This window comes from Eriocheir sinensis, unplaced genomic scaffold, assembly GCF_024679095.1.
Source record: "Eriocheir sinensis breed Jianghai 21 unplaced genomic scaffold, ASM2467909v1 Scaffold230, whole genome shotgun sequence".
Classification (NCBI taxonomy): domain Eukaryota; kingdom Metazoa; phylum Arthropoda; class Malacostraca; order Decapoda; family Varunidae; genus Eriocheir; species Eriocheir sinensis.
In genome coordinates, this window is record NW_026111533.1 from 115,534 (window position 1) to 135,933 (window position 20,400).

At 45.8% G+C, this 20,400-nt stretch overlaps 1 protein-coding gene across 3 annotated transcripts; it reads right to left on the reverse strand.

Moving 5' to 3' along the window:
* Nucleotides 1-2,728: 2,728 nt before the first annotated feature.
* Nucleotides 2,729-18,489, reverse strand: LOC126991036 (very low-density lipoprotein receptor-like). Of its 3 annotated transcripts, XM_050849725.1 has the most exons (9): nt 18,325-18,489; nt 16,492-16,684; nt 11,872-12,012; nt 11,532-11,642; nt 10,480-10,644; nt 9,613-9,723; nt 7,989-8,102; nt 3,699-3,833; nt 2,729-3,237 (listed from the first exon to the last, which is right to left on the reverse strand). In XM_050849725.1, the coding sequence occupies exons 1-9, from the start codon at nt 18,391-18,393 to the stop codon at nt 3,182-3,184; spliced, it is 1,095 nt and encodes a 364-aa protein (XP_050705682.1). In that variant the 5' UTR covers nt 18,394-18,489; the 3' UTR covers nt 2,729-3,181. The 3 variants fall into 3 exon arrangements, with proteins under 3 accessions (XP_050705682.1, XP_050705683.1, XP_050705684.1); XM_050849726.1 differs by lacking the exon at nt 11,532-11,642; XM_050849727.1 differs by lacking the exon at nt 11,872-12,012 and having other exon boundaries at nt 2,730-3,237.
* Nucleotides 18,490-20,400: the final 1,911 nt, after the last annotated feature.

Below are 20,400 nucleotides of genomic sequence, written 5' to 3' on the forward strand. Positions count from 1 at the left end.
GTCTTTTCCTTACCTCTAAATTCTCTTCCCGTCACCCCCGTATACAAATATGCCCTTGCACTTATGTTACGTCGCCTCTCCTTCTCTTCGCTCCCCTCCCATAGTGTAACGCCTCCTCTTCTTCATCTGGCCTAAAGCAAGCGTGGGAGGAATTTTTCTTTCTTTTTTTTACGTCGAGGCCTGTAGCACCGGTAGGCATTCTTGAGGGCCCTGATGGTCGGCCCGAGTCCGTCTTGGTGCAGGGAAGTGTTTATTGTGGCGCCATAATTTCTTGGCTCATGCTGCCCCCCCGGAGCTCATTCTTGATTCACTTGGACGGTTCTCCTAGAGTCCGGGTTGATTGATGGTCTTCAGGACAGCATGTGGGTAGTCTTAGGTCACTCAGCGGTGACTGAAAAATCCCAGGTGGTAGCGGCGAATTCGAATCCGCGTCGTTCAGAACGCGGTGGATCCGGGGCCCTCACTAACCACTCAGCCACTGCTTCCTTCCTTCTATTCATTATTTTGTTTTTTGTCATTGTTGTTGTATCTGGTGCTGCTGAGCCTGTTTTTCCTACTGTTGCGGTAATCTTTTTTTTTTTTTATCTTTTATGAGAGAGAAAATGCGAAAGAGAAAAAGGATAAAGATAAAAAAGGAAGATAAATAACGAAATAAAGAAATAAACCATTATCTTCCTTTTATTCTTTCTCATATTCAGACCTACTTTTAGACTGTACAGTTCATCGATCGTTCTCCGCAGGTCTACCCTACAGTCACCACGTTAGATGAACCATTGGCAAATGCAAGACTATAAGGTATTCAGCGTCTACCCTGATTCTTCTTTCTGCCTACTCTTAACTTTATATACACTCCTCAGCAGACCCAGAATGGACACATACAGAGATCAAATGCCACATGAATATAACAAAAAAAGTCCGCAACATCCTGTTCTTATACATAAAGAATTTGATGCCGTTGGATGAATATAAAGAGCAAGCCTCTCTTCACTCCCTCCCCTCCCCTCCCCCTAAGTCAAGAGGTGAAGGCAGTGAGAGAAGATAACAACAATGAACGATAGTTGGGAGGCAGCTGGGGCTTAAAGTTAAAGGACAAATTTTTAAAAGTTCTGAAAAAGCCGCGTCAAACCGATGGCTGGGATCTGAGAGAGCACCAGTCACAACTATCAGACTCCACAGCGTTCTTTTGCGAGACTGCAAGTTTTGTGCGCGTTGTGAAGAGCCTGCTGCCCGCTGGGGCGGAGGTGGAGGCGCCGACCACGGCCCTCCCCTTCCTCAAGTTGTTCCGGCGATACAGCAAAAGCATGACGAGCCTGTCCCAGCACCTGGCTGACGGCAGTCACGAGTAGGAGGTGACGCTTGTGAAGGACAAATACGGAGAGAAACAACAGTACGAAATGGAGGATGAGGAACGAAAGGAACTCCTAGAGTTCCTTCAACTGGAGGAGACAGTGACACACAAGGAGGAGGAGGAGGAGGAAGAAGAGATGGAAATGGACCACACGGAACAAGACGAACTGTTTGTGTTCCTCAAGCTGCAGAATCCAGTGAAGGGGCAGGAAGAGGCACTCAAGCATCCTAAGGACGTGGAGCAAATCACGCAGGAGGAGGAGGAGGAGGAGGAGGAGGAGAATAATAATAATAAGAAGAAGTATGGAGTAAGCCTTAAGGAACAGGACGAGTTGTCTTTGTTCCTCGAGCTGCTGGAACTATAATTATAGATATCTTCGTAGATAAATGTTTTATTTTTAGTTTTTAATTCGATGTTATACACAATAAAATATTTATTCTAAAGGAATGTTGGCAAATCATAAATGTGTGTATGTGTGTGTGTGTGTGTGTGTGTGTGTGTGTGTGTGTGTGTGTGTGTGTGTGTGTGTGTGTGTGTGTGTGTGTGTGTGTGTGTGTGTGTGTGTGTGTGTGTAATTAGATAAAACCAAGCTGTATATATCAGTAATCAAATATATTAAACACTTAATATCCTCCTTGATCTCAGGAAGCAAAACATGACCAGAAACATTCCTGCAGCAGTGACGTCGCCATGTTTTGGTGTTTCCTTCCACTCGTCACTTGTGGAGCATCGAAGCCAGGTTGTCACACTCGCTTGTTAGGTGGTCGTGCAAGGCAATGTGTTTTTATTAATATTACTTACAATACACCAACAGCTCTTTAAATAAAACCACGATAATACTGATCAAGGCTACAGATAAATGGCATGGCAGGATCATATCATTAAAGTGTGAACTAAAGCCAAAACAGAAGGGCGGCTTATGTAAGGGCCGCAAGCACCCACTTGCTTTTCTGTTTTTTATAAGGAAAGGAAGCAGCTCAGGGGGAAGAAAAGTAACAAAAAGCCAGCTGACACTGCTCCTGCAAAGTGTCTAGTAAAAAATTATAAAGTTCTGAAAGAGGACAGAATTATTTGAAAACCCAGGGAAGCAGGGAACCCTCAGTTCATTGCTTGAAAAATCGTTATTCTATTGACATGTGACAGTTTTATATCATGCAATTACCCCAATAAATACAGGACGGAGTACACGACTGGCCCCCAAACATGATCCTTCTTAGGTCACTCAAAATACTACAACCGGTGTGGCGGACAAGAAGTTCCAACACTAAAACTTGCTCATGCGCAGCCCACCACGCCCCAGAGCTGCAGACGGCGGGTGTTGATAAAGATTATTTAATAGCAAAGGAGGCAGCTTAATAAGATACAAAATAGCCTGCTCACTTGCATATCTCCTGAACCCCGCAGACCTCAAAGATGTAGCTAGTTTAGTGTGTTGTGCAACACGCAGCCGAGAAATGAATAAAACGTTGGGCCATCGCGTCCAGTCCGCAGAGACTCATGTTACAGTGTATACACTTTGTGAGTACACTGTACCCTGACGCTGAGTGAACTGAGGACTGATTGCCTGACTGACTGCGTCATACAGCCTGGGGAATACCTTAAGCACTGCAGGCCGCACAGATATGTCTTGTTTAGAGTTTTGTGCCTTAAGGAGTCAGCCATTGGTGTTGCTTTGGGAATTTATCCTCCGGGGTAGCTTCTGGTCCGCTACACCGGCACTACAGAGCAGTTCATCATCTTCCCAAGGCCTCCCCGCCTGCCTCCACACACTGCCTCCGTCGGGTCAAGTAGTGCCTCTCCGTCAAGTGTCCTGATGGGTGGGTTGCTTTCGGCTTACAGCAGTGCCTCCTCCCTTAGGTTAGGATCGGCCTCCGTAAATCTGTTCCGCCCTGAGAAGGAGAGGGAGAGTAATGAATCCCTGACAAACACATCTTACTCTTATGAGAACAATAAATCACAAACACTCCAATAAGTATATACATCCATCCATTACTTGCAAGGCTTCTGGACTGGCCAGTAATGACCACCAAACGGTTAATGGGGAGGGGCCTATTTGCAAAGGTAGTCTATACAATACGAAGGCAATATATAGAACACAACCAATATTTGCCAGACTTTAGCACTGGCCAGTGATGTACACTAAATGGGGTAAACAGCGGGTAACTACAATCACATTAGTCTAACGCCATTAGTGGGCAGCTGATACTTCTTGACGCTCCAAAGACACACGCTTACTGGGGGAGGGAGAGTGGCTGATTGCTGCGAACACAGTATCATGAAGGGTATACACTGGGTGACGTTGTGTGCATGTGTGTGTGTGTGTGTGTGTGTGTGTGTGTGTGTGTATTACCATGGTGCCATGGCCAATGTGGTCTGCATTGCCACTCGTCGGAGCCATCGCGGCAGTCTCGGCGGCCGTTGCAGCGTAATCGTTTGTTGATACACGAACCATCCCGGCACCTGAACTCCCAGTGGCGGCAGCGCTCTGAGACGGAGTAGTAGTAGTAGTGTTGGTGGTAGCGAGTGTTCTAAGTGCTAATCGGTTCACGGATAGAGAAAGTCATATCCGCCAGGGTTACTTTATTGGACAGAACTTACACACCTCATCACGACAAGGACAACACATAGGATAGGTGTTTGTTTGTGTATGCGTTTGTGTGAATGTTGTTTGTGTAGGTTAACATTTAAGTGTTGGTGTATGTGTGGAACAATGTGTAACGGTGGACAACAAGAGAACGTGGACGGACAGTCAAAGGTAAACAAATACAAGGAAAGTTAACGATGAAGACGCGACAAGACAGACTGACAGACACAGTGACGATGGACATTACATGAAAACACTGAGAATCTTAAGTCTCTCTTTGCAGCACCCCATTTTCTTGTCACTGAGGGGAAGGAACACGGAATTTGAGCGGTGACTGCTACAGATTACTCCCCCCCAGTGACGAGGAAGGAGGAACGAAATCTTCCCTGGTGCTGGGGCGCTGTGGCAGACGGTGATGCGTTGCGATGAGTAGCGTTGTGTACAGTTGTGTCGAGATGCGCGGTAAGTTGCGCTGAGTAGTTGCGTTGAGTAGTTCAGCTACGGTGAGTCGAGCTGGGGCGAGTAGTGCAGTGACAACAGCTACGGTGAGTCGAGCTGGAGTGAGTAATGCGGTGACAACAGCTACGGTGAGTCGAGCTGGGGCGAGTAGTGCAGTGACAACAGCTACGGTGAGTCGAGCTGGAGTGAGTAATGCAGTGACAACAGCTACGGTGAGTCGAGCTGGAGTGAGTAATGCAGTGACAACAGCTACGGTGAGTCGAGCTGGAGTGAGTAGTGCAGTGACAACAGCTACGGTGAGTCGAGCTGGAGTGAGTAATGCAGTGACAACAGCTGCGGTGAGTCGAGCTGAAGTGAGTAGTGCAGTGAGGACAGCTACGGTAAGTCGAGCTGAAGTGTTGAGGAGCGATGAGTTGAGCAGCGAGGGGTTGAGCAGCGAGGAGTTGAGCAGCGTGAGGTGGGCTGCGTGAGGTGGGCTGCGTAAGGTGGGCTGCGTAAGGTGGGCTGCGGTGAGTTGAGCAGCGAGGGGTTGAGCAGCGAGGAGTTGAGCAGCGTGAGGTGGGCTGCGTGAGGTGGGCTGCGTAAGGTGGGCTGCGTAAGGTGGGCTGCGGTGAGTTGAGTGGTTGGCTGTTTAATAGATCCTGGAATGCTTGAATCCGCACTCCCGAATCGCGAACCACGTAGACGGGTCCTGAGCAGAAGAGTGGTGCTCTGAAGGACACCGCCGTAGTAGAGGAAGAGTTGCATGTCGTCGTCAGGTATGGTGAAGTCGAGCGGCGTGGAGATGGGCAACAAGCACTGGCGTAAACGCGCCGGGGGCCACGGCAGTCATAGAGTGCGTCGAGGGAACTGCGTGTGAAGGCGCTAGCTGACAGCGTGTCAGGGGCCTCGGCAGTCGGTGAGAGTAGAACAACTGCGTGTATTAAAGGCGCCAGCTGCCAGCGTGTCAGGGGCCTCGGCAGTCCGTGAGGGCGTCGTGATAAGGCGCTAGATGCCAGCGTGTCAGGGGCCTCGGCAGTCGGTGAGAGTAGAACGACTGCGTGTATTAAAGGCGCCAGCTGCCAGCGTGTCAGGGGCCTCGGCAGTCCGTGAGGGCGTCGTGATAAGGCGCTAGATGCCAGCGTGCCAGGGACCACAGCCGGTTGAGAATTGAGGGGCGCAAGCATATGCCAGGAGCCGCGGCAGTCGTGAGTGCGTCGAACGACTGCGTGGGAAGGCGCTAGATGCCAGCGAGCCGGGGGCCACAGCGAGTTGAAAAGTTAGGGGAGCTAGCATGTGCCAGGAGCCGCGGCAGTCCGTGAGAGTAAAACGAACTGCGTGTACTGTAGGCGCTGGCACGTGCCAGGGGCCTCTGTGGCTCGGGGAGTGAACCAGTGTTCAAGAAGGCACTGTAACACAACACTATACGCTTAGTATGTAACACTGACACTAACTGTTGCTGGGGACTTGCTGCACTGAACTGTTGCTGGACACACTGCACTGTACACAAGGATCCACAAGTGTAGGATAATCCAAGACGGCGGTGGTAGATCCAGGAGGCGGTGGTTAATCCAGGGGGCAGCTAGTAATCCCAGTAGGGTGTCACACTGTGTCTGCGTGTACACTGAGTCTGCGGTGTGTGGTGGCGTATACACTGAGTCTGTATGGCGTGTACACCGAGTCTGTGTGTGGCGTGTACACTGAGTGTGTGGCACTGTGTCTCAGTAATGTGTCGCACTGTGTTTGAGTGTTCACTGAGTCTGTGTAGTGTGTCACACGGTGTGCGTGTCTCAGTCGCCGGACCAGCAGAAAAGCAGGGAGGAGGAGGGGTGGGGGTGGGTGGGTGAGCGCCGGGAGAAGCACCATGGGGCACAAAAGATGCCTGAAGGGCGCTGAAGATGCCTGGAGGAGGCGCACACAGGGAGCCTAGAAGAGGCGCACAGAGGGAGCCTGGAAGAGGCGCACAGAGGGAGCCTGGAAGAGGCGCACAGAGGGTGCCTGGAAGAGGCGCACAGAGGGTGCCTGGAAGAGGCGCACAGAGGGTGCCTGGAAGAGGCGCACAGAGGGTGCCTGGAAGAGGCGCACAGAGGGTGCCTGGAAGAGGCGCACAGAGGGTGCCTGGGGAAGGCACAGAGGGTGCCTGGGGAAGGCACAGAGGGTGCCTGGGGAAGGCACAGAGGGTGCCTGGGGAAGGCACAGAGGGTGCCTGGGGAAGGCGCAGAAGGCGCCTAGGGGAGGGCGGGGGAAAACCCTGAAGGTGGCAACTACGCCTATGGCGTAATGTTTCTCCCGACCTGAGTGCTCAGCCCCACGAACCCCGAATGGAGGTGAGGATTTTTGCCCCAGGAGAGGGCGGACGAATGGACAAGTTACCCTGCCCAGGTCCTCCACTCTAGGAGAGAGAGCAATTAAAACTGCACCGCCTATAAGCCCCATTGAACCATAGAAACACTCCGGGGTCACCACATGTAGGTGGTAGCGAGTGTTCTAAGTGCTAATCGGTTCACGGATAGATCATATCCGCCAGGGTTACTTTATTGGACAGAACTTACACACCTCATCACGACAAGGACAACACATAGGATAGGTGTTTGTTTGTGTATGCGTTTGTGTGAATGTTGTTTGTGTAGGTTAACATTTAAGTGTTGGTGTATGTGTGGAACAATGTGTAACGGTGGACAACAAGAGAACGTGGACGGACAGTCAAAGGTAAACAAATACAAGGAAAGTTAACGATGAAGACGCGACAAGACAGACTGACAGACACAGTGACGATGGACATTACATGAAAACACTGAGAATCTTAAGTCTCTCTTTGCAGCACCCCATTTTCTTGTCACTGAGGGGAAGGAACACGGAATTTGAGCGGTGACTGCTACAGTAGTAGTAGTAGTAGTAGTAGTAGTAGTAGTAGTAGTAGTAGTAGTAGTAGTAGTAGTAGTAGTAGTAGTAGTAGTAGTAGTAGTAGTAGTAGTAGTAGTAGTAGTAGTAGTAGTAGTAGTAGTAGTAGTAGTAGTAGTAGTAGTAGCAGCAGCAGTAGTAGTAGTAGTAGTAGTAGTAGTAGTAGTAGTAGTTAGTAGCAGTAATAGTAGCAGTAGTAGTAGTAGTAGCAGTAGTAGTAGTAGTAGTAGTAGTAGTAGTAGCAATAGTAGTAATAGTAGTAGACTTAGTAGCAGTAATAGTGGTTAAGTAGTAGTAGTAGTAGTAGTAGTAGTTGAAATAGTAGAATTATTACACTAATGATGTCAATATTATTGGTGATACGAATAATAAGAGAAACTGTGAAATAATAACAATAATTATATAATAATAGTAATGATAATAAATTATAATAATAATAATGATATTAATAAAATTAATAATAATAATAATAATAATAATAATAATAATAATAATAATAATAATAATAATAATTATTATTATTATTATAATAATTAATAATAATAAAACAAAGAAATTGATAATCAGAAGAAACCAAAGAGAAAAGAAGAGGAAGAAGACTACAACATGGAGGGGTTGCAGGTCTTAAAAGGATGTCAGCATCACAGTAGAAGAAGTTTGAAGGTCACTGCTCAGCAGGCCGCCTTAGTGCACGGTCACACGGTCTTTGGTACTCACTAGGTCGACAGCCTTCCTCATCCGAGCCGTCCCTGCAGTGAACGCAGCCATCGCAGCGGTCCTTTTCACTGATGCAGCCACCGTCTCTACACTGCCACTGGCCCGCACCACACCCTGCATTACAGCACACAGTTAGGCAGGGCTGGGCAGGAGTTAAATGAGTAACAAATTAAGGCCGACACACCATGGGTAGATGATACCTCATCATTGGTCAGGTCAGGGATTGGGGAAAAACGTTAGGTTGAGCATTCTGTTATGTTTTGTTTGCCCATACTGGCGATCAGATAAAAGGTCCGAAGTGGATAGATGGTTATAGATCTTCTGGTTAAGGATATATTCAAAAGCTTTAGAAAGACAGGAAAGTAAAGCTATAGGGCGGTAGTTTGAGGGATAGGAACGGTCACCCTTCTTAGGCACAGGCTGTACATAGGCGTACTTCCAGCAGGAAGGAAAGTAGATGTTGATTGGCAGAGACGAAAGAGTTTGGCCGGGCAGGGTGTCAGCACGGAAGCACAGTTTTTAAGGGCAATAGGAGGCACTCCATCAGGCCAATAAGCCTTCTGAAGGATGAGGCCAGGGAGGGCAGGGAAAACATCATTCTTAAGAATCTTAATAACAGGTATAGTTGAGTCAGAGGGGGGATGAGTAGGATGAATATGCCCAGAATCGTCCAGAGTGGAGTTTATACCACAGATATTTCTTCCAGAGTGGAGTTTATACCACAGATATTTCTTTAGATAATTCTTGCTTGAATTCATCCAATTTCACAATTATGGTAGCCAGAGATACTTTATTGAGGCATGGGGTGCACATCCAATTAACTTTAGGTATATTCTCCTGCTTAATTCCAGACAAATGAGCACATTTCACATGACACCATTTAGGGCACAAACAGCATCCGATCCATTTCTCGCCTGTGAAATCCTTACAAACGTAATACAAATCCATCGCGCCTTTGGCTTTGCCAACCATGTCACAAATAGATCAACTGTCAAGAAAAGTACAGTTGGCTCCACACAAACCTATACTAAACATTTATTGAGGAAAAAAAAATACTGCTGCTATAAAGAAAATTAACTCAAAATGATTCTTAAAACAACCACGCAAAGCACAGAAGAAACAAAGTTGATTGAAAATGCTGGAGGACGAAGGGGAATGGATGATGGCCAGAAGATCGGTATAGTGAAGTGAAGTAAGACAAGCGGGAAAGAAATAACAAAGAACATCAGTCAAACATAGGCCCTCCTCGTACACATCCACAGTCAGTCTTAAGCATTACATCAACCCTTCCTAGCCCGGCTTCAATCGCATTTTTCCCGCTTATACTGTTTATTCCTTCTTCATTAAACTCTCAACTCCCCACCCTTTACCCTCTGAAGCACCCCAAACTTTCCCATGCCCTACATTCGTCCCTTTCCTATTTATCCACTCACAATAGGATTTCAGTCCAGCACAGCAATCTTTCACATCGACTCTTTTCAGACCCTTCATGAACCATTTCCCAAATAAGACTTCCAACTTTTCCTCATCCATCTTTTACTTCTTTACGCCCGCCTCGATAACTGCTATTCCGCTTTCCCGCTCTCATTCCCAGCATTCCGTCGTCCATCTGTTTTGTACTCACCTGAACAGTCATGTTCGTCTGTCTTGTCCTCACAATCCTCGTCGCCATCACAGAGCCAGTCTTTCGGGATGCATTTGGTGTTATCACAAAGGAACTCGTCGTTACTGCACTCTGTGTGTGTGTGTGTGTGTGTGTGTGTGTGTGTGTGTGTGTGTGATAGATATAGCGGTATTTGAGAAATAGGAATAGACGTGCTCTCTCTCTCTCTCTCTCTCTCTCTCTCTCTCTCTCTCTCTCTCTCTCTCTCTCTCTCTCTCTCTCTCTCTCTCACACACATACACACACACACACACACACACACACACACACACACACACACACACACACACACACGAGCGTGGGTGGGGACGGACAATGAGAGCGAGGGCAGCTACTATCCTGGCGGGTGGCCTGGAGGGACTATCGTGGGGCAGCCCGTCAGCACACTGACAGCGTTGTAAAACAATACAATCAAGTGTTGTGGTATTCATACAAAATCATTGTTATTATCCTAAAAACGAAACAATCATAGCACTGCATACCCCTATTAGATTATTAAATCGTTAATTAGTTTTATTTTGAAGTTAAAAGGAGTTAATATATGAGGGGAAGAGAAGGTGTTGGGACTGTGTGGCAAAGTGGCATGGCGGGACTGACCCGCGGGAGCCAACGACAAAACGATCTAGGGAATCTGGCTTCACTATACTGGACCACCGTCAAAGATTCACAACGCTGCGTGGCTAACAACTCAACTGTACGCAGGCTAGACCTACTCTGGAGCTGGCGGAAGTGCGGCACCGGTATTTTGGATCATAAACCAAAAAAAATGGTAATGTTGGCGATAACAAAGCCAATATGGATTCTAGAGGGAGAAATATGACCACTCACTAAAAGCAGGAGTAGTGGTGGTGATGGGGGGGGTGGGGGTGGTGGTGGTAGTGGTAGAAGGACAGTTTTCTTCATCAGCGTTGTCGAGACACTCATAGTTGCCGTCACATCTTGCAGCACACGTGCCGTCACTACAGGTGAAATTCTTCGGCGATGCACACGTAGCTACACACAGGAAAAAATAATATCAACAATATCAAGTCATAGTGATATACAACCCTAACGTATGTTACTGTGTCTCAAAAAAACGAAGTCACAAGTCTAAACAGATTAACTATCAAGAAAAGTACAGTCGGCTCCACACAAACATATACTGAACATTTACCGAGGAAAAACAAGTATTGCTGCTATAAAGAAAATTAACTTTCACAAATCCTTCTTAAAACAACCACGCAAAGCACAGAAAAAATAAAATTGAATGAAAATGCTGGAGGACGAAGGGGAATGGATGATGGCCAGAAGATCGGTAGTGCAGTGAAGTAAGACAAGCGGGAAAGAAATTAACAAAGAACATCAGTCAAACATAGGCCCTCGTCGTACACATCCAGTCAGTCTTAAGCATTACATCAACCCTCCCCAGCCCGGCTTCAGTCGCATTTTTCCCGCTTATAGTATTTATCCCTTTTTCATTATCCTTTCAGCTCCCCAACCTTAACCCTCTCAAGCACCTCAAACTTTCCCATGCCCTACATCAGTCCCTTTCCTATTTATCCTCACACGAGTCTATCATCTTTCCATTAATTTTCCAACGCCCGTCTAAATTCTTAAGCATACTTAAACTTCTCAAACCCATTATCAGGACACACTAATAAACCTCTTCCACCGATTAATCCCCTTCCCATTAGCCCGTTTCAGTCTATTTTTGCTGTAGAATATCAGTCGAGCACAGTTATCTTTCACATCGACTCTTTCCAAACCCTACATAAACCATTTCCCAATAATACTTCCACTTTTTCTCCTTTTTCGACTTCCCTACGCCCGCCTTGATTACTTCTATTCCGCTTTCCCGCTCTCATTCCCAGCATTCCGTCGATCATCTGTTTTGTACTAACCTGAACAGTCCTGTTCGTCTGTCTTGTCCTCACAGTCCTCGTCGCCATCACAGAGCCAAGTATTAGGTATGCATTTGGTCTTATCACAAAGGAACTTGTCGGCGCTGCACTCTGTGTGTGTGTGTGTGTGTGTGTGTGTGTGTGTGTGTGTGTGTGTGTGTGTGTGTGTGTGTGTGTGTGTGTGTGTGTGTGTGTGTGTGTGTGTGTGTGTGTGTGTGTGAGAGAAAGATATATGAAAGAAATGGGCATTGAGACACGCTCTCTCTCTCTCTCTCTCTCTCTCTCTCTCTCTCTCTCTCTCTCTCTCTCTCTCCCCCCCTACCCCCCCCTCGATACTCACCACAGTCCTGCTCGTCGTCCCCATCCGGACAGTCCCTATTGCCGTCGCAAATATTCACTCTACAAATTGTATCGCCGCTCACACACGTGTATGTGTTGTCCCCGGGACAACTCCTTTCACTTATATCAAATGCGGGTCCAGCTTTGAAAAACAGACACGCACAGGATTATTAGAATGCGCATAACATCATAGAATTGATTTTACCTTTCTTGCTTATCGCCAAAGAAAAGAACAAAACATATACGCGACTCTCTCTCTCTCTAGAGCTTTCTCGCACTGTTGCCTCCTTGCAGGAATTCATCCAGGCTAACGTTGCTGTGGTGCCAAACCCTTCTCCAACCGCCCCCTTGCCCTCAGCGGTACCGTCGACACCAGCGGACAACACCACGCAACGGGAGGATGCTAGTGGCACCGCCCATGATGGCTTCACCGTCGTGAATGGAGGAGCCAAACCAGCCAGACAAGCGATTTATCCTGTTCATTGCTTCAACAGGTTTGCCATTCTGGAGGAGGAGGACGAGCAGGAGAGCACCTTCCTGGTGGGTGACTCCATGATTCGCCAGCAGGTCGTTGAGTTCTGCGGCAGAGTTCCTCGTCGAAGACGGAACTATTGCTATCCTGGTGCTGGGATCGACGACATAACTGCTGCTCTTGAGGAGATCTCCCCCCAGGCTACTAATGATTCACTGTTTGTTATTCACACAGGTACGAACGACGTCACCACGACCCGGTCTGAGGAACTCCTGGAGAAGTACCGTAGGCTCATCCAGCAGTATAAGACTAAATCCCCTAACATTTTGATTTCAGGAGTTCTACCACGGACTTGGGCGGAGAGCGACTTTTTCAGTAAGGCCTTCAGCCTAAACAACCGCTTACAGACTCTTTGTAGGGAGCTTGACGTGGAGTTCCTAAACGCATGGGACAATTTCTATGGACAAAATGAGCTCTTCCACAGGGACGGATTGCACCTTTCTCCCATCGGGGCAGCCAGACTCGGAAGGCTCCTCAACGAAGCAGTGCGTGTCATCCGAACAAAAAACGAGTCACGGCCACGTCCCTCCACCCCACCCGTGTAAATAGACGCCGTGCATCACGACAAACCCGTAACCGTGATCCCGCAAGTACCACCACCTCTATTACTAAGCCTCTAGATAACTTAAAAATCCTCAGTTTCAATGCACGTAGCCTAAGAAACAAATTTGATGAACTGAGATGTCTTGCTTTAACAGAAAATTTTGACATAATTGCTATAACCGAAACATTTATCGACACCACAAATATTGATTTAAGTTCCGAATACAACATAGATGGCTACAGACTCTTCAACAAAGATCGTGTAAACCGTAGAGGCGGTGGCGTCGCCCTTTATGTCAAAAGCTATTTGCAACCCACTGACAAAACACCGGGAAACAGTAACGTTGAACATTTGTGCGTGCGAGTAAACATTGCAAAAGTCAACTTAAATATATCTGTCACCTACAGACCTCCCGGGCAATCACTCGATGACGACCTTGAAATGTGCAGCGTCTTAAGGCAGTCACTTAATAACAGCGACACACTGATATTAGGAGACTTTAACCTCCCCCATATCGACTGGGCGACACTGTCAGGTACAGAAGGCGAGTCACATAGAATGATCGAATTTCTAGAAGAAAATTATCTAAGCCAAATGGTTTCTGAGCCAACTCGACAAAATAATATACTCGACCTTGCTATAACGACCCAAGATAACCTAATCAGTAGTGTCACGGTAGGAGAACACCTCGGTTCTTGCGATCATAAATTAGTGCGCGTCGACATTAAAGCTCAATCATCAGTGACTGAAAATAAAGTAAAGGTGCCCAATTTCAAAAGAGCTAACTTCGTAGAAATCCGACAAAAACTAACAGAAATACAACTATCAGATGACGGCAACGTAGAGGAAGCCTGGCTAAGCCTTAAAAATCACTTACTCACTCAGCAGAACACATTCGTCCCCTTGTGCGAGAAGCGAATTAACACTAATAAAAGCCCACCGTGGTTCAATAGCGAAATTAAACAATCAGTCAATGAGAGAAAATTGTTTTACAGGCTAAAGAAAGAACAAAGCACGCCCGAAAACATTAGACTTTATAATGATGCCAGGCGACGAGTAAAAAGACTAGTAGGTCAGGCAAAGCGTAGATACGAAGAAAATATTGCAGCCAACTGTAAAAATAATCCGAAATCTTTCTTCAGTTACATAAACAACAGAAAGGCGATCAAAAGTGGTATTGGACCTTTAACAAACAGCGACGGTGCACTAGTGACTGACAGCCAACACATTGCAAACCTCTTAAACAATTACTTTTCCTCGGTGTTTAATACTAACAGTCTTCCTCTCGCTACCACCAACACCAGTACTATTGTAAATCTCGAGCATGCATTGCCTAATTTTGAAATAACAACCGATGAAGTCCTTAAAGCTCTCCATTCACTTAAAACAAATAAAAGTCCTGGACCTGACAAAGTATATCCAACTCTGCTGAAAGAAACAAAGAGCGAAATACTCTCCTCCTCACAACCGTATTCAATATGTCCTTGCGACAAGGCATCGTCCCTTCAGATTGGAAAAAGGCTAACGTGACACCGATTTTCAAGAAAGGAGACAAAAAGTACCAGGTAATTACAGGCCCATTAGTCTAACTTCGGTTGTAGGTAAGCTACTTGAGGGCATAATTAGAGACAAAATTGTGAATTACCTTGAAAGCCACTCATTGATTGGGGACTCACAACATGGCTTCCGAAACAAAAGATCCTGCCTATCAAACCTATTAACCTTTTATAACGACCTCTTCACTCTTTATGACGTAACCAAATCACTGGACGTAGTCTATATTGATTTCCAGAAAGCGTTTGATAAAGTCCCGCATCATAAATTACTTTACAAATTAAAGCAAATAGGTATTGACGGTCAAGTAAACCAATGGATCGCGAATTGGTTGAGCAACAGACAACAAAGAGTAGTGATTGACGGATTTAACTCAGAGTGGGCGCCTGTCACTAGTGGCGTCCCTCAGGGCTCGGTCCTTGGCCCAGTGCTCTTCATTATTTACATCAACGACGTGGATGTTGGACTCAATAACCGCATTAGTAAATTTGCAGACGACACAAAGATTGGCAACTCGGTTCTCACTGACGAAGACAGGCAAAGCCTCCAAGAGGATTTGCACAAAATTTCAACATGGTCGGATAGATGGAGATGCCCTTTAACGTAGACAAGTGCCAGGTCCTTCAAGTTGGAACGAGGAATAAGAAGTTCGAATACGAAATGCGCGGCGTTAAACTCAAAAGCGTTCAATGCGTCAAAGACTTGGGGGTCAAAATCGCGTCAAACCTCAAATTCTCACAGCAATGCATCGATGCAGCAAATAAAGCGAACAGAATGTTGGGCTTCATTAAAAGAAACTTTGTATTCAAGAATAAAGATGTAATACTCGCTCTACAACAGTTTAGTCAGACCCCACTTGGAATATGCGGTACAGTTTTGGTCTCCCCACCATGCAAAGGATATTGCTAAATTAGAAGGTGTTCAGCGTCGGGCAACGAAAATGATCCCTTCCTTGCGCAACAAATCCTACGAAGAAAGGCTTTCTACCCTTAACATGTTCTCTCTTGAGAAACGTCGCCTCCGAGGAAAACTGATCGAATGTTTTAAAATACTTAATGGTTTCACGAATGTAGACAGATCAACATTGTTTATGATCGATGACACTTTGCGCACGAGGAACAATGGCGTAAAACTCAGATGTAGACAAGTAAATTCAGACTGCACCAAATTTTTCTTCACCAACGTTGTAGTGCGAGAATGGAATAAGCTTCCACCGTCAGTGGTCCAGTGTAACACGATTGACTCCTTCAAAAATAAGCTCGACCGTCACTTCCTTCAACTTAATATCAACTAGAGTAGAAATGCAACGTTTTGGAGTCTTCTGATTAATGTAAAATCACTTAGGTTTAAGGACAGACCACCAAGGCTGGACCATGGGGTCTGTGTGGTCTGATTTTCTATGTAAATCTATGTAAATCTCTCTCTCTCTCTCTCTCTCTCTCTCTCTCTCTCTCTCTCTCTCTCTCTCTCTCTCTCTCTCTCTCTCTCTCTCTCTCTCTCTCCCTTCTCTCTCCCCCCCCCCCCCTCACACACACACACACACACACACACACACACACACACACACACACACACACACACGTACTCACACATACTCCCCACAGTCCTGCTCGTCGTCCCCATCCGGACAGTCCACCTTGGCGTCGCACACATGCACACCACAAATTATACGGCCACTCTGACACATATGGTAGTCGTCCCAAGGACAACCCACTCCACGTTTTTTTAATGTGAATCTAACTGTGGAAGACATACCTACGATAAATATTAAGCATAGCTCTGAAGTTCCAGAGGTTAACATTTCCTTCCTTCGTCGTCGTCATAGAATTGAACTCACACAAAAAACGGACATGTTGTTCCTCTCCTGCTGAGGGAGAAGTTCCTAACCTTATATCTACAAAAGAACATATGTGGGAATGGCCCACCATTGACATGCATCCCATCTTTTTACTTTGCTGCAATAAAGGCAAGAATCAAACAAACCAGCTCACCCGAGTCAGTCCCAGGCTCGTCCATGTCTCTCTCGTCCTTGTACTCCAGCTTTCCTGAGCCTCCTTGGTAGTCCACGAGCCTGCTTGACGAAGATTGTCGCCGAGGTCGCGTCAGGTCACGGCCTGACACCCTGCTGGCCAGCACCCTCGTCTTGTCCGCAAAAGTAAAGTCTAAGTTTCGGCTCGGGCCATCCTGACCATGTAATGGGAGAGAGGAGAGTGAGACATAGAGGACTCGTGTAGATGCGTGATAACACACACACACACACACACACACACACACACACGAAAAAAAATGGCGTCAAAAATAAATGTAGGAGACTACGCATACATTTTCCTGTCCCTCGTTAAATATATCAGTTCACGGGAGTATACCCCGGGGCACATTGCCTCTCCCACCCTACGACACCATTCCCGGTGGTACCTCTGAGCAACACCGATCATTCAGATGTCGTCTCCGTGTTCACTGTCACCACGGTGGGCGTGTTTTGTTTTCAGACCATTTGGTGGCGGAGTTAGAAGAAGGTCGCTCGTAATCATATTGAAGGAGAATTGGAATTCTTCGTAATACCGATGAATCCTTGGGGTTGACCCACCCTCCCAACAAGCTGTCCTAACATGATAATTGAGTTTTCATACCAAAAAGAATCAACTTGATTTTTCTTTGAGTAGATTTAGAGTTAAAGACTTCCTCAGCATTGTGATAATTTAAGGCAATCTTTATCTAATCTTATTACGTATCAGAACGGTAAATGGAAGAGTATGTCCTTTCTTATATGCATATGAATTTGCTTAATATGTATACATGATTTTTGTCCCGATGTAATGAACTTTAACTGCGAGAAATAGTTCGTGTGTTGCGTTTTATCCATTGCTGTAACTATCGCATAATCACCAATTAGCTGTTTCTTTATTACATATTTTTCTCGAGAGAAAACGATTCAGATAAAATAACAAGGGTCACATATTTATTAATATACCTTGGGGGTTTGCAAAACAGTATTAGTTACAAAGAGATTAACCATTTATTCCAAACTCAAATAGTTTCAGTGACACTTGTCTGATATTTTTTTCCCAGTTTATGGTTAAGATTTTAAGTTGATTTTACGAGTTTTCTGAAGTTTTTGTTGTCAATTCGTGTTCAATGAAGCGACACTTTATCCCAAGTCTCGTCCCAACACCATACGTTCAAAATATCTGCTCAAATGCTATACATGGGTAGGTGGTGGCTGAGTGCTTAGCGTGCTAGGCTCACATTCACCATGCCATGGACAACGTCGGTTCGAATCCCCACCTGGGATTTTTCAGTCACCGCCGAGTAGCCTAAGACTACGCACATCCTGTCCAGAAGACCACCCATCAACCCGGACTCTAGAAGAAACCGTCCAGTGAATCAAGAATGAGTTCTGGGGGGGCAGCATGAGCCAAGCATAATTGGCGCCACTATAAAAAAAAATTGCCTGCGCCACGACGGGCTTGGGCCGACCATCTGGCCTCCTGAAGAAAGCCTGCCGGCTCTATAGGCGGGGATGTAAAAAAATAAATAAATACTTTGGGACATCGCAAGGATTGCTGTTAGTTACTGTGTATTAAACACGCTTAAATAACCCTGCAGGTCCCCTTCCCATACCAAGTAACTTGTGCCACGATCTATCGCCTTCCTAAACCCATGAGCTATGTGGGCATCCCCTCAGACTCCTCTACTCAGGATTGTCTCAAATTTTGAAGCCAATGGCGAGTGTGACATCCGCGTTCTCCCTCAGAACTGTGACGGTCTGTAGCGCTTCCTAGGTTCTGCTCATTGTCCCTAATGCTCGCATGTCTCTGGTCTACCTGAGGCAGAGAGTGGGCGAGGAAGGCGGCGAGCAGCAGGACCACCACCAGGGAGCGCAGCGGCGGCATGGCGGCGGCTGGGGGGTGAGCTTCTTTGCCTCCTCTGACACACACGGGACCCGCACGCTGGGGCCGAGCGGAACAAAGTAGCGTGGCTCAGGGTGGCTCTGGGCATATATGTAAGGCCACGACTTCCGCCATTTTGAAATGGGTATAGGCACGGAATGCATAGAGAACGGGCTATCTAGGCAATGACAAAAAAGTAAGATTAAGGCGTAGGAGGTGATAAGAGGCAGGAAATACACCGAATATGACGTGTTCCTATCGATGTGGTTACTTATCAGTGAGACGTGATAACCAACAGGAAGCAAGTATTAATGATAAGCGATCCCTGGCTGTTGCAAAATCAATAAAACGCTGCCGACATTAGCACGCCGTCGACGACTCCAGAACCTTTTAAGTTAAAATTAATAGTTACAAGACCAGTTCCTAAGCTGAAGCAGTCTGAGGAAACGAATTAGGGATCTGTTGGCTGAAAATATTATTTTAAGGTAACAAGTCAAAGATATGTTATCAAGTGACCTGGTAAAGCTAACAAACCTGCTGAGGATGACAAAATTGGGGCTGGAAGGTGTGTAGGGGGAAGTGTGCAGATGGCTCGAGTTAGCTAATAAAAAACTAATTATGTGCCAGACGTCAGAAGTCTTTGGTAAGATGAGATAGGAGTAAAAAGATAAGACACAGGAAAGCGCCAGTGATTTATGGGAGGATGACTCGGTGACAGGGCTGAGAGCTGTGAGTCAGAAAATGACGATCAGACCAAAGGGGTGTGCAATATATATATATATATATATATATATATATATATATATATATATATATATATATATATATATATATATATATATATATATATATATGTATATATATTTTTTTTTTAGAGAAAAGGTGGCTGCTCAGGGGAACAGAGAGAAGGAAAGGGACAGATAGGAAGGGTTGTAGGAAAGACGAGTTTTGAAATCATAAAAAAAGTATGGGGATGAAAGAAGGGTTATAGATGGAGTCTTGAAATTACGAAAAAAATGTGGAGGGGAAAGAAGGGTTTAAGATAAAGACGAGTTTTGAAATTGTGAAGAAAAAAATGGACAGGAAAGAAGGGTTTTAGATAAAGACAGGTGTTGAAATTATGAAAAAAAGTAAAAGGTGTGACAGGTGTCTGGAGAACCATCTTGGTGATTCACATGTAGTTATTTCGTTCTTTATTTTGGCTTTTACGTTATCATATGTTGTCTTTAACAAATTGTCTTGCAACTTTGGCCAAAGACCCATGAAAATGTTGCCGAACATGGCGGCGGTTAGGGCGTTTTCGGGCGCCCACGGTGACTATTCAGCTGGGGGATTAATGCAATGCAAGGATGTCATGAATAATTCACTCCTGGCTCTAGACCAAAGAGGTGTCTTGATACTCTTCCGACTTTCTCTTCATCAACTTTTGCAGCATTCGCGGTCTTTGTACTATTTTCCGTTTTGTGGAACACCATCTCTCCTCCTCTAAACCTCCCCTTTTCTTCCTCATCGAAACCCAGGTTTCTGAGGCTACTAGCAGTTATCTTTACTATATTTACTACTACTATTTATATACTAAATCTAAATCCAAGGTTGGATCTGCGTTGCAACGACATCACATCCTCACGTGCCCACGACTTTGATTCTTCAGAATTTTTTGCTATCTGGCTAAGACATCATTGTCATTCTATTATTAAATACATCTGTGCTGTCTATGTCTCACCTAACTCTACCAGCTATGTAAAGTTCTTTGACTATATGAAATCTTAAGTGGAGCACATCTTGACTCACTCTCCCTTCATTTATATCTCCATCTTATGGGGTTCCAGTTTTAACCATCAGCTTTAGCTTTCATACGCTTTCACTGACCAGCCTGGTAGACAAGCCTACAACTTTGCTCTCCTCAAAAATAAAATTTCACTTTGGACGATTCAGGGCATATTCCTCGTACTCACCCACCTCTGACTCCACTATACTTCTTGTTTAAATCCTTAAGAGCGATGTTTTCTA

Excerpts from the sequence above, each read along its gene's own strand:
- LOC126991036 (XM_050849725.1), bottom strand. The coding sequence starts at position 18,393 with ATGCCGCCGCTGCGCTCCCTGGTGGTGGTCCTGCTGCTCGCCGCCTTC. Across the intron at positions 16,685-18,324 it reads TCGCCCACTCTCTGCCTCAG|GATGGCCCGAGCCGAAACTT; the intron begins GTAGACCAGAGA and ends TTACATGGTCAG. Across the intron at positions 11,643-11,871 it reads GGACGACGAGCAGGACTGTG|AGTGCAGCGCCGACAAGTTC; the intron begins GTGAGTATCGAG and ends ACACACACACAG.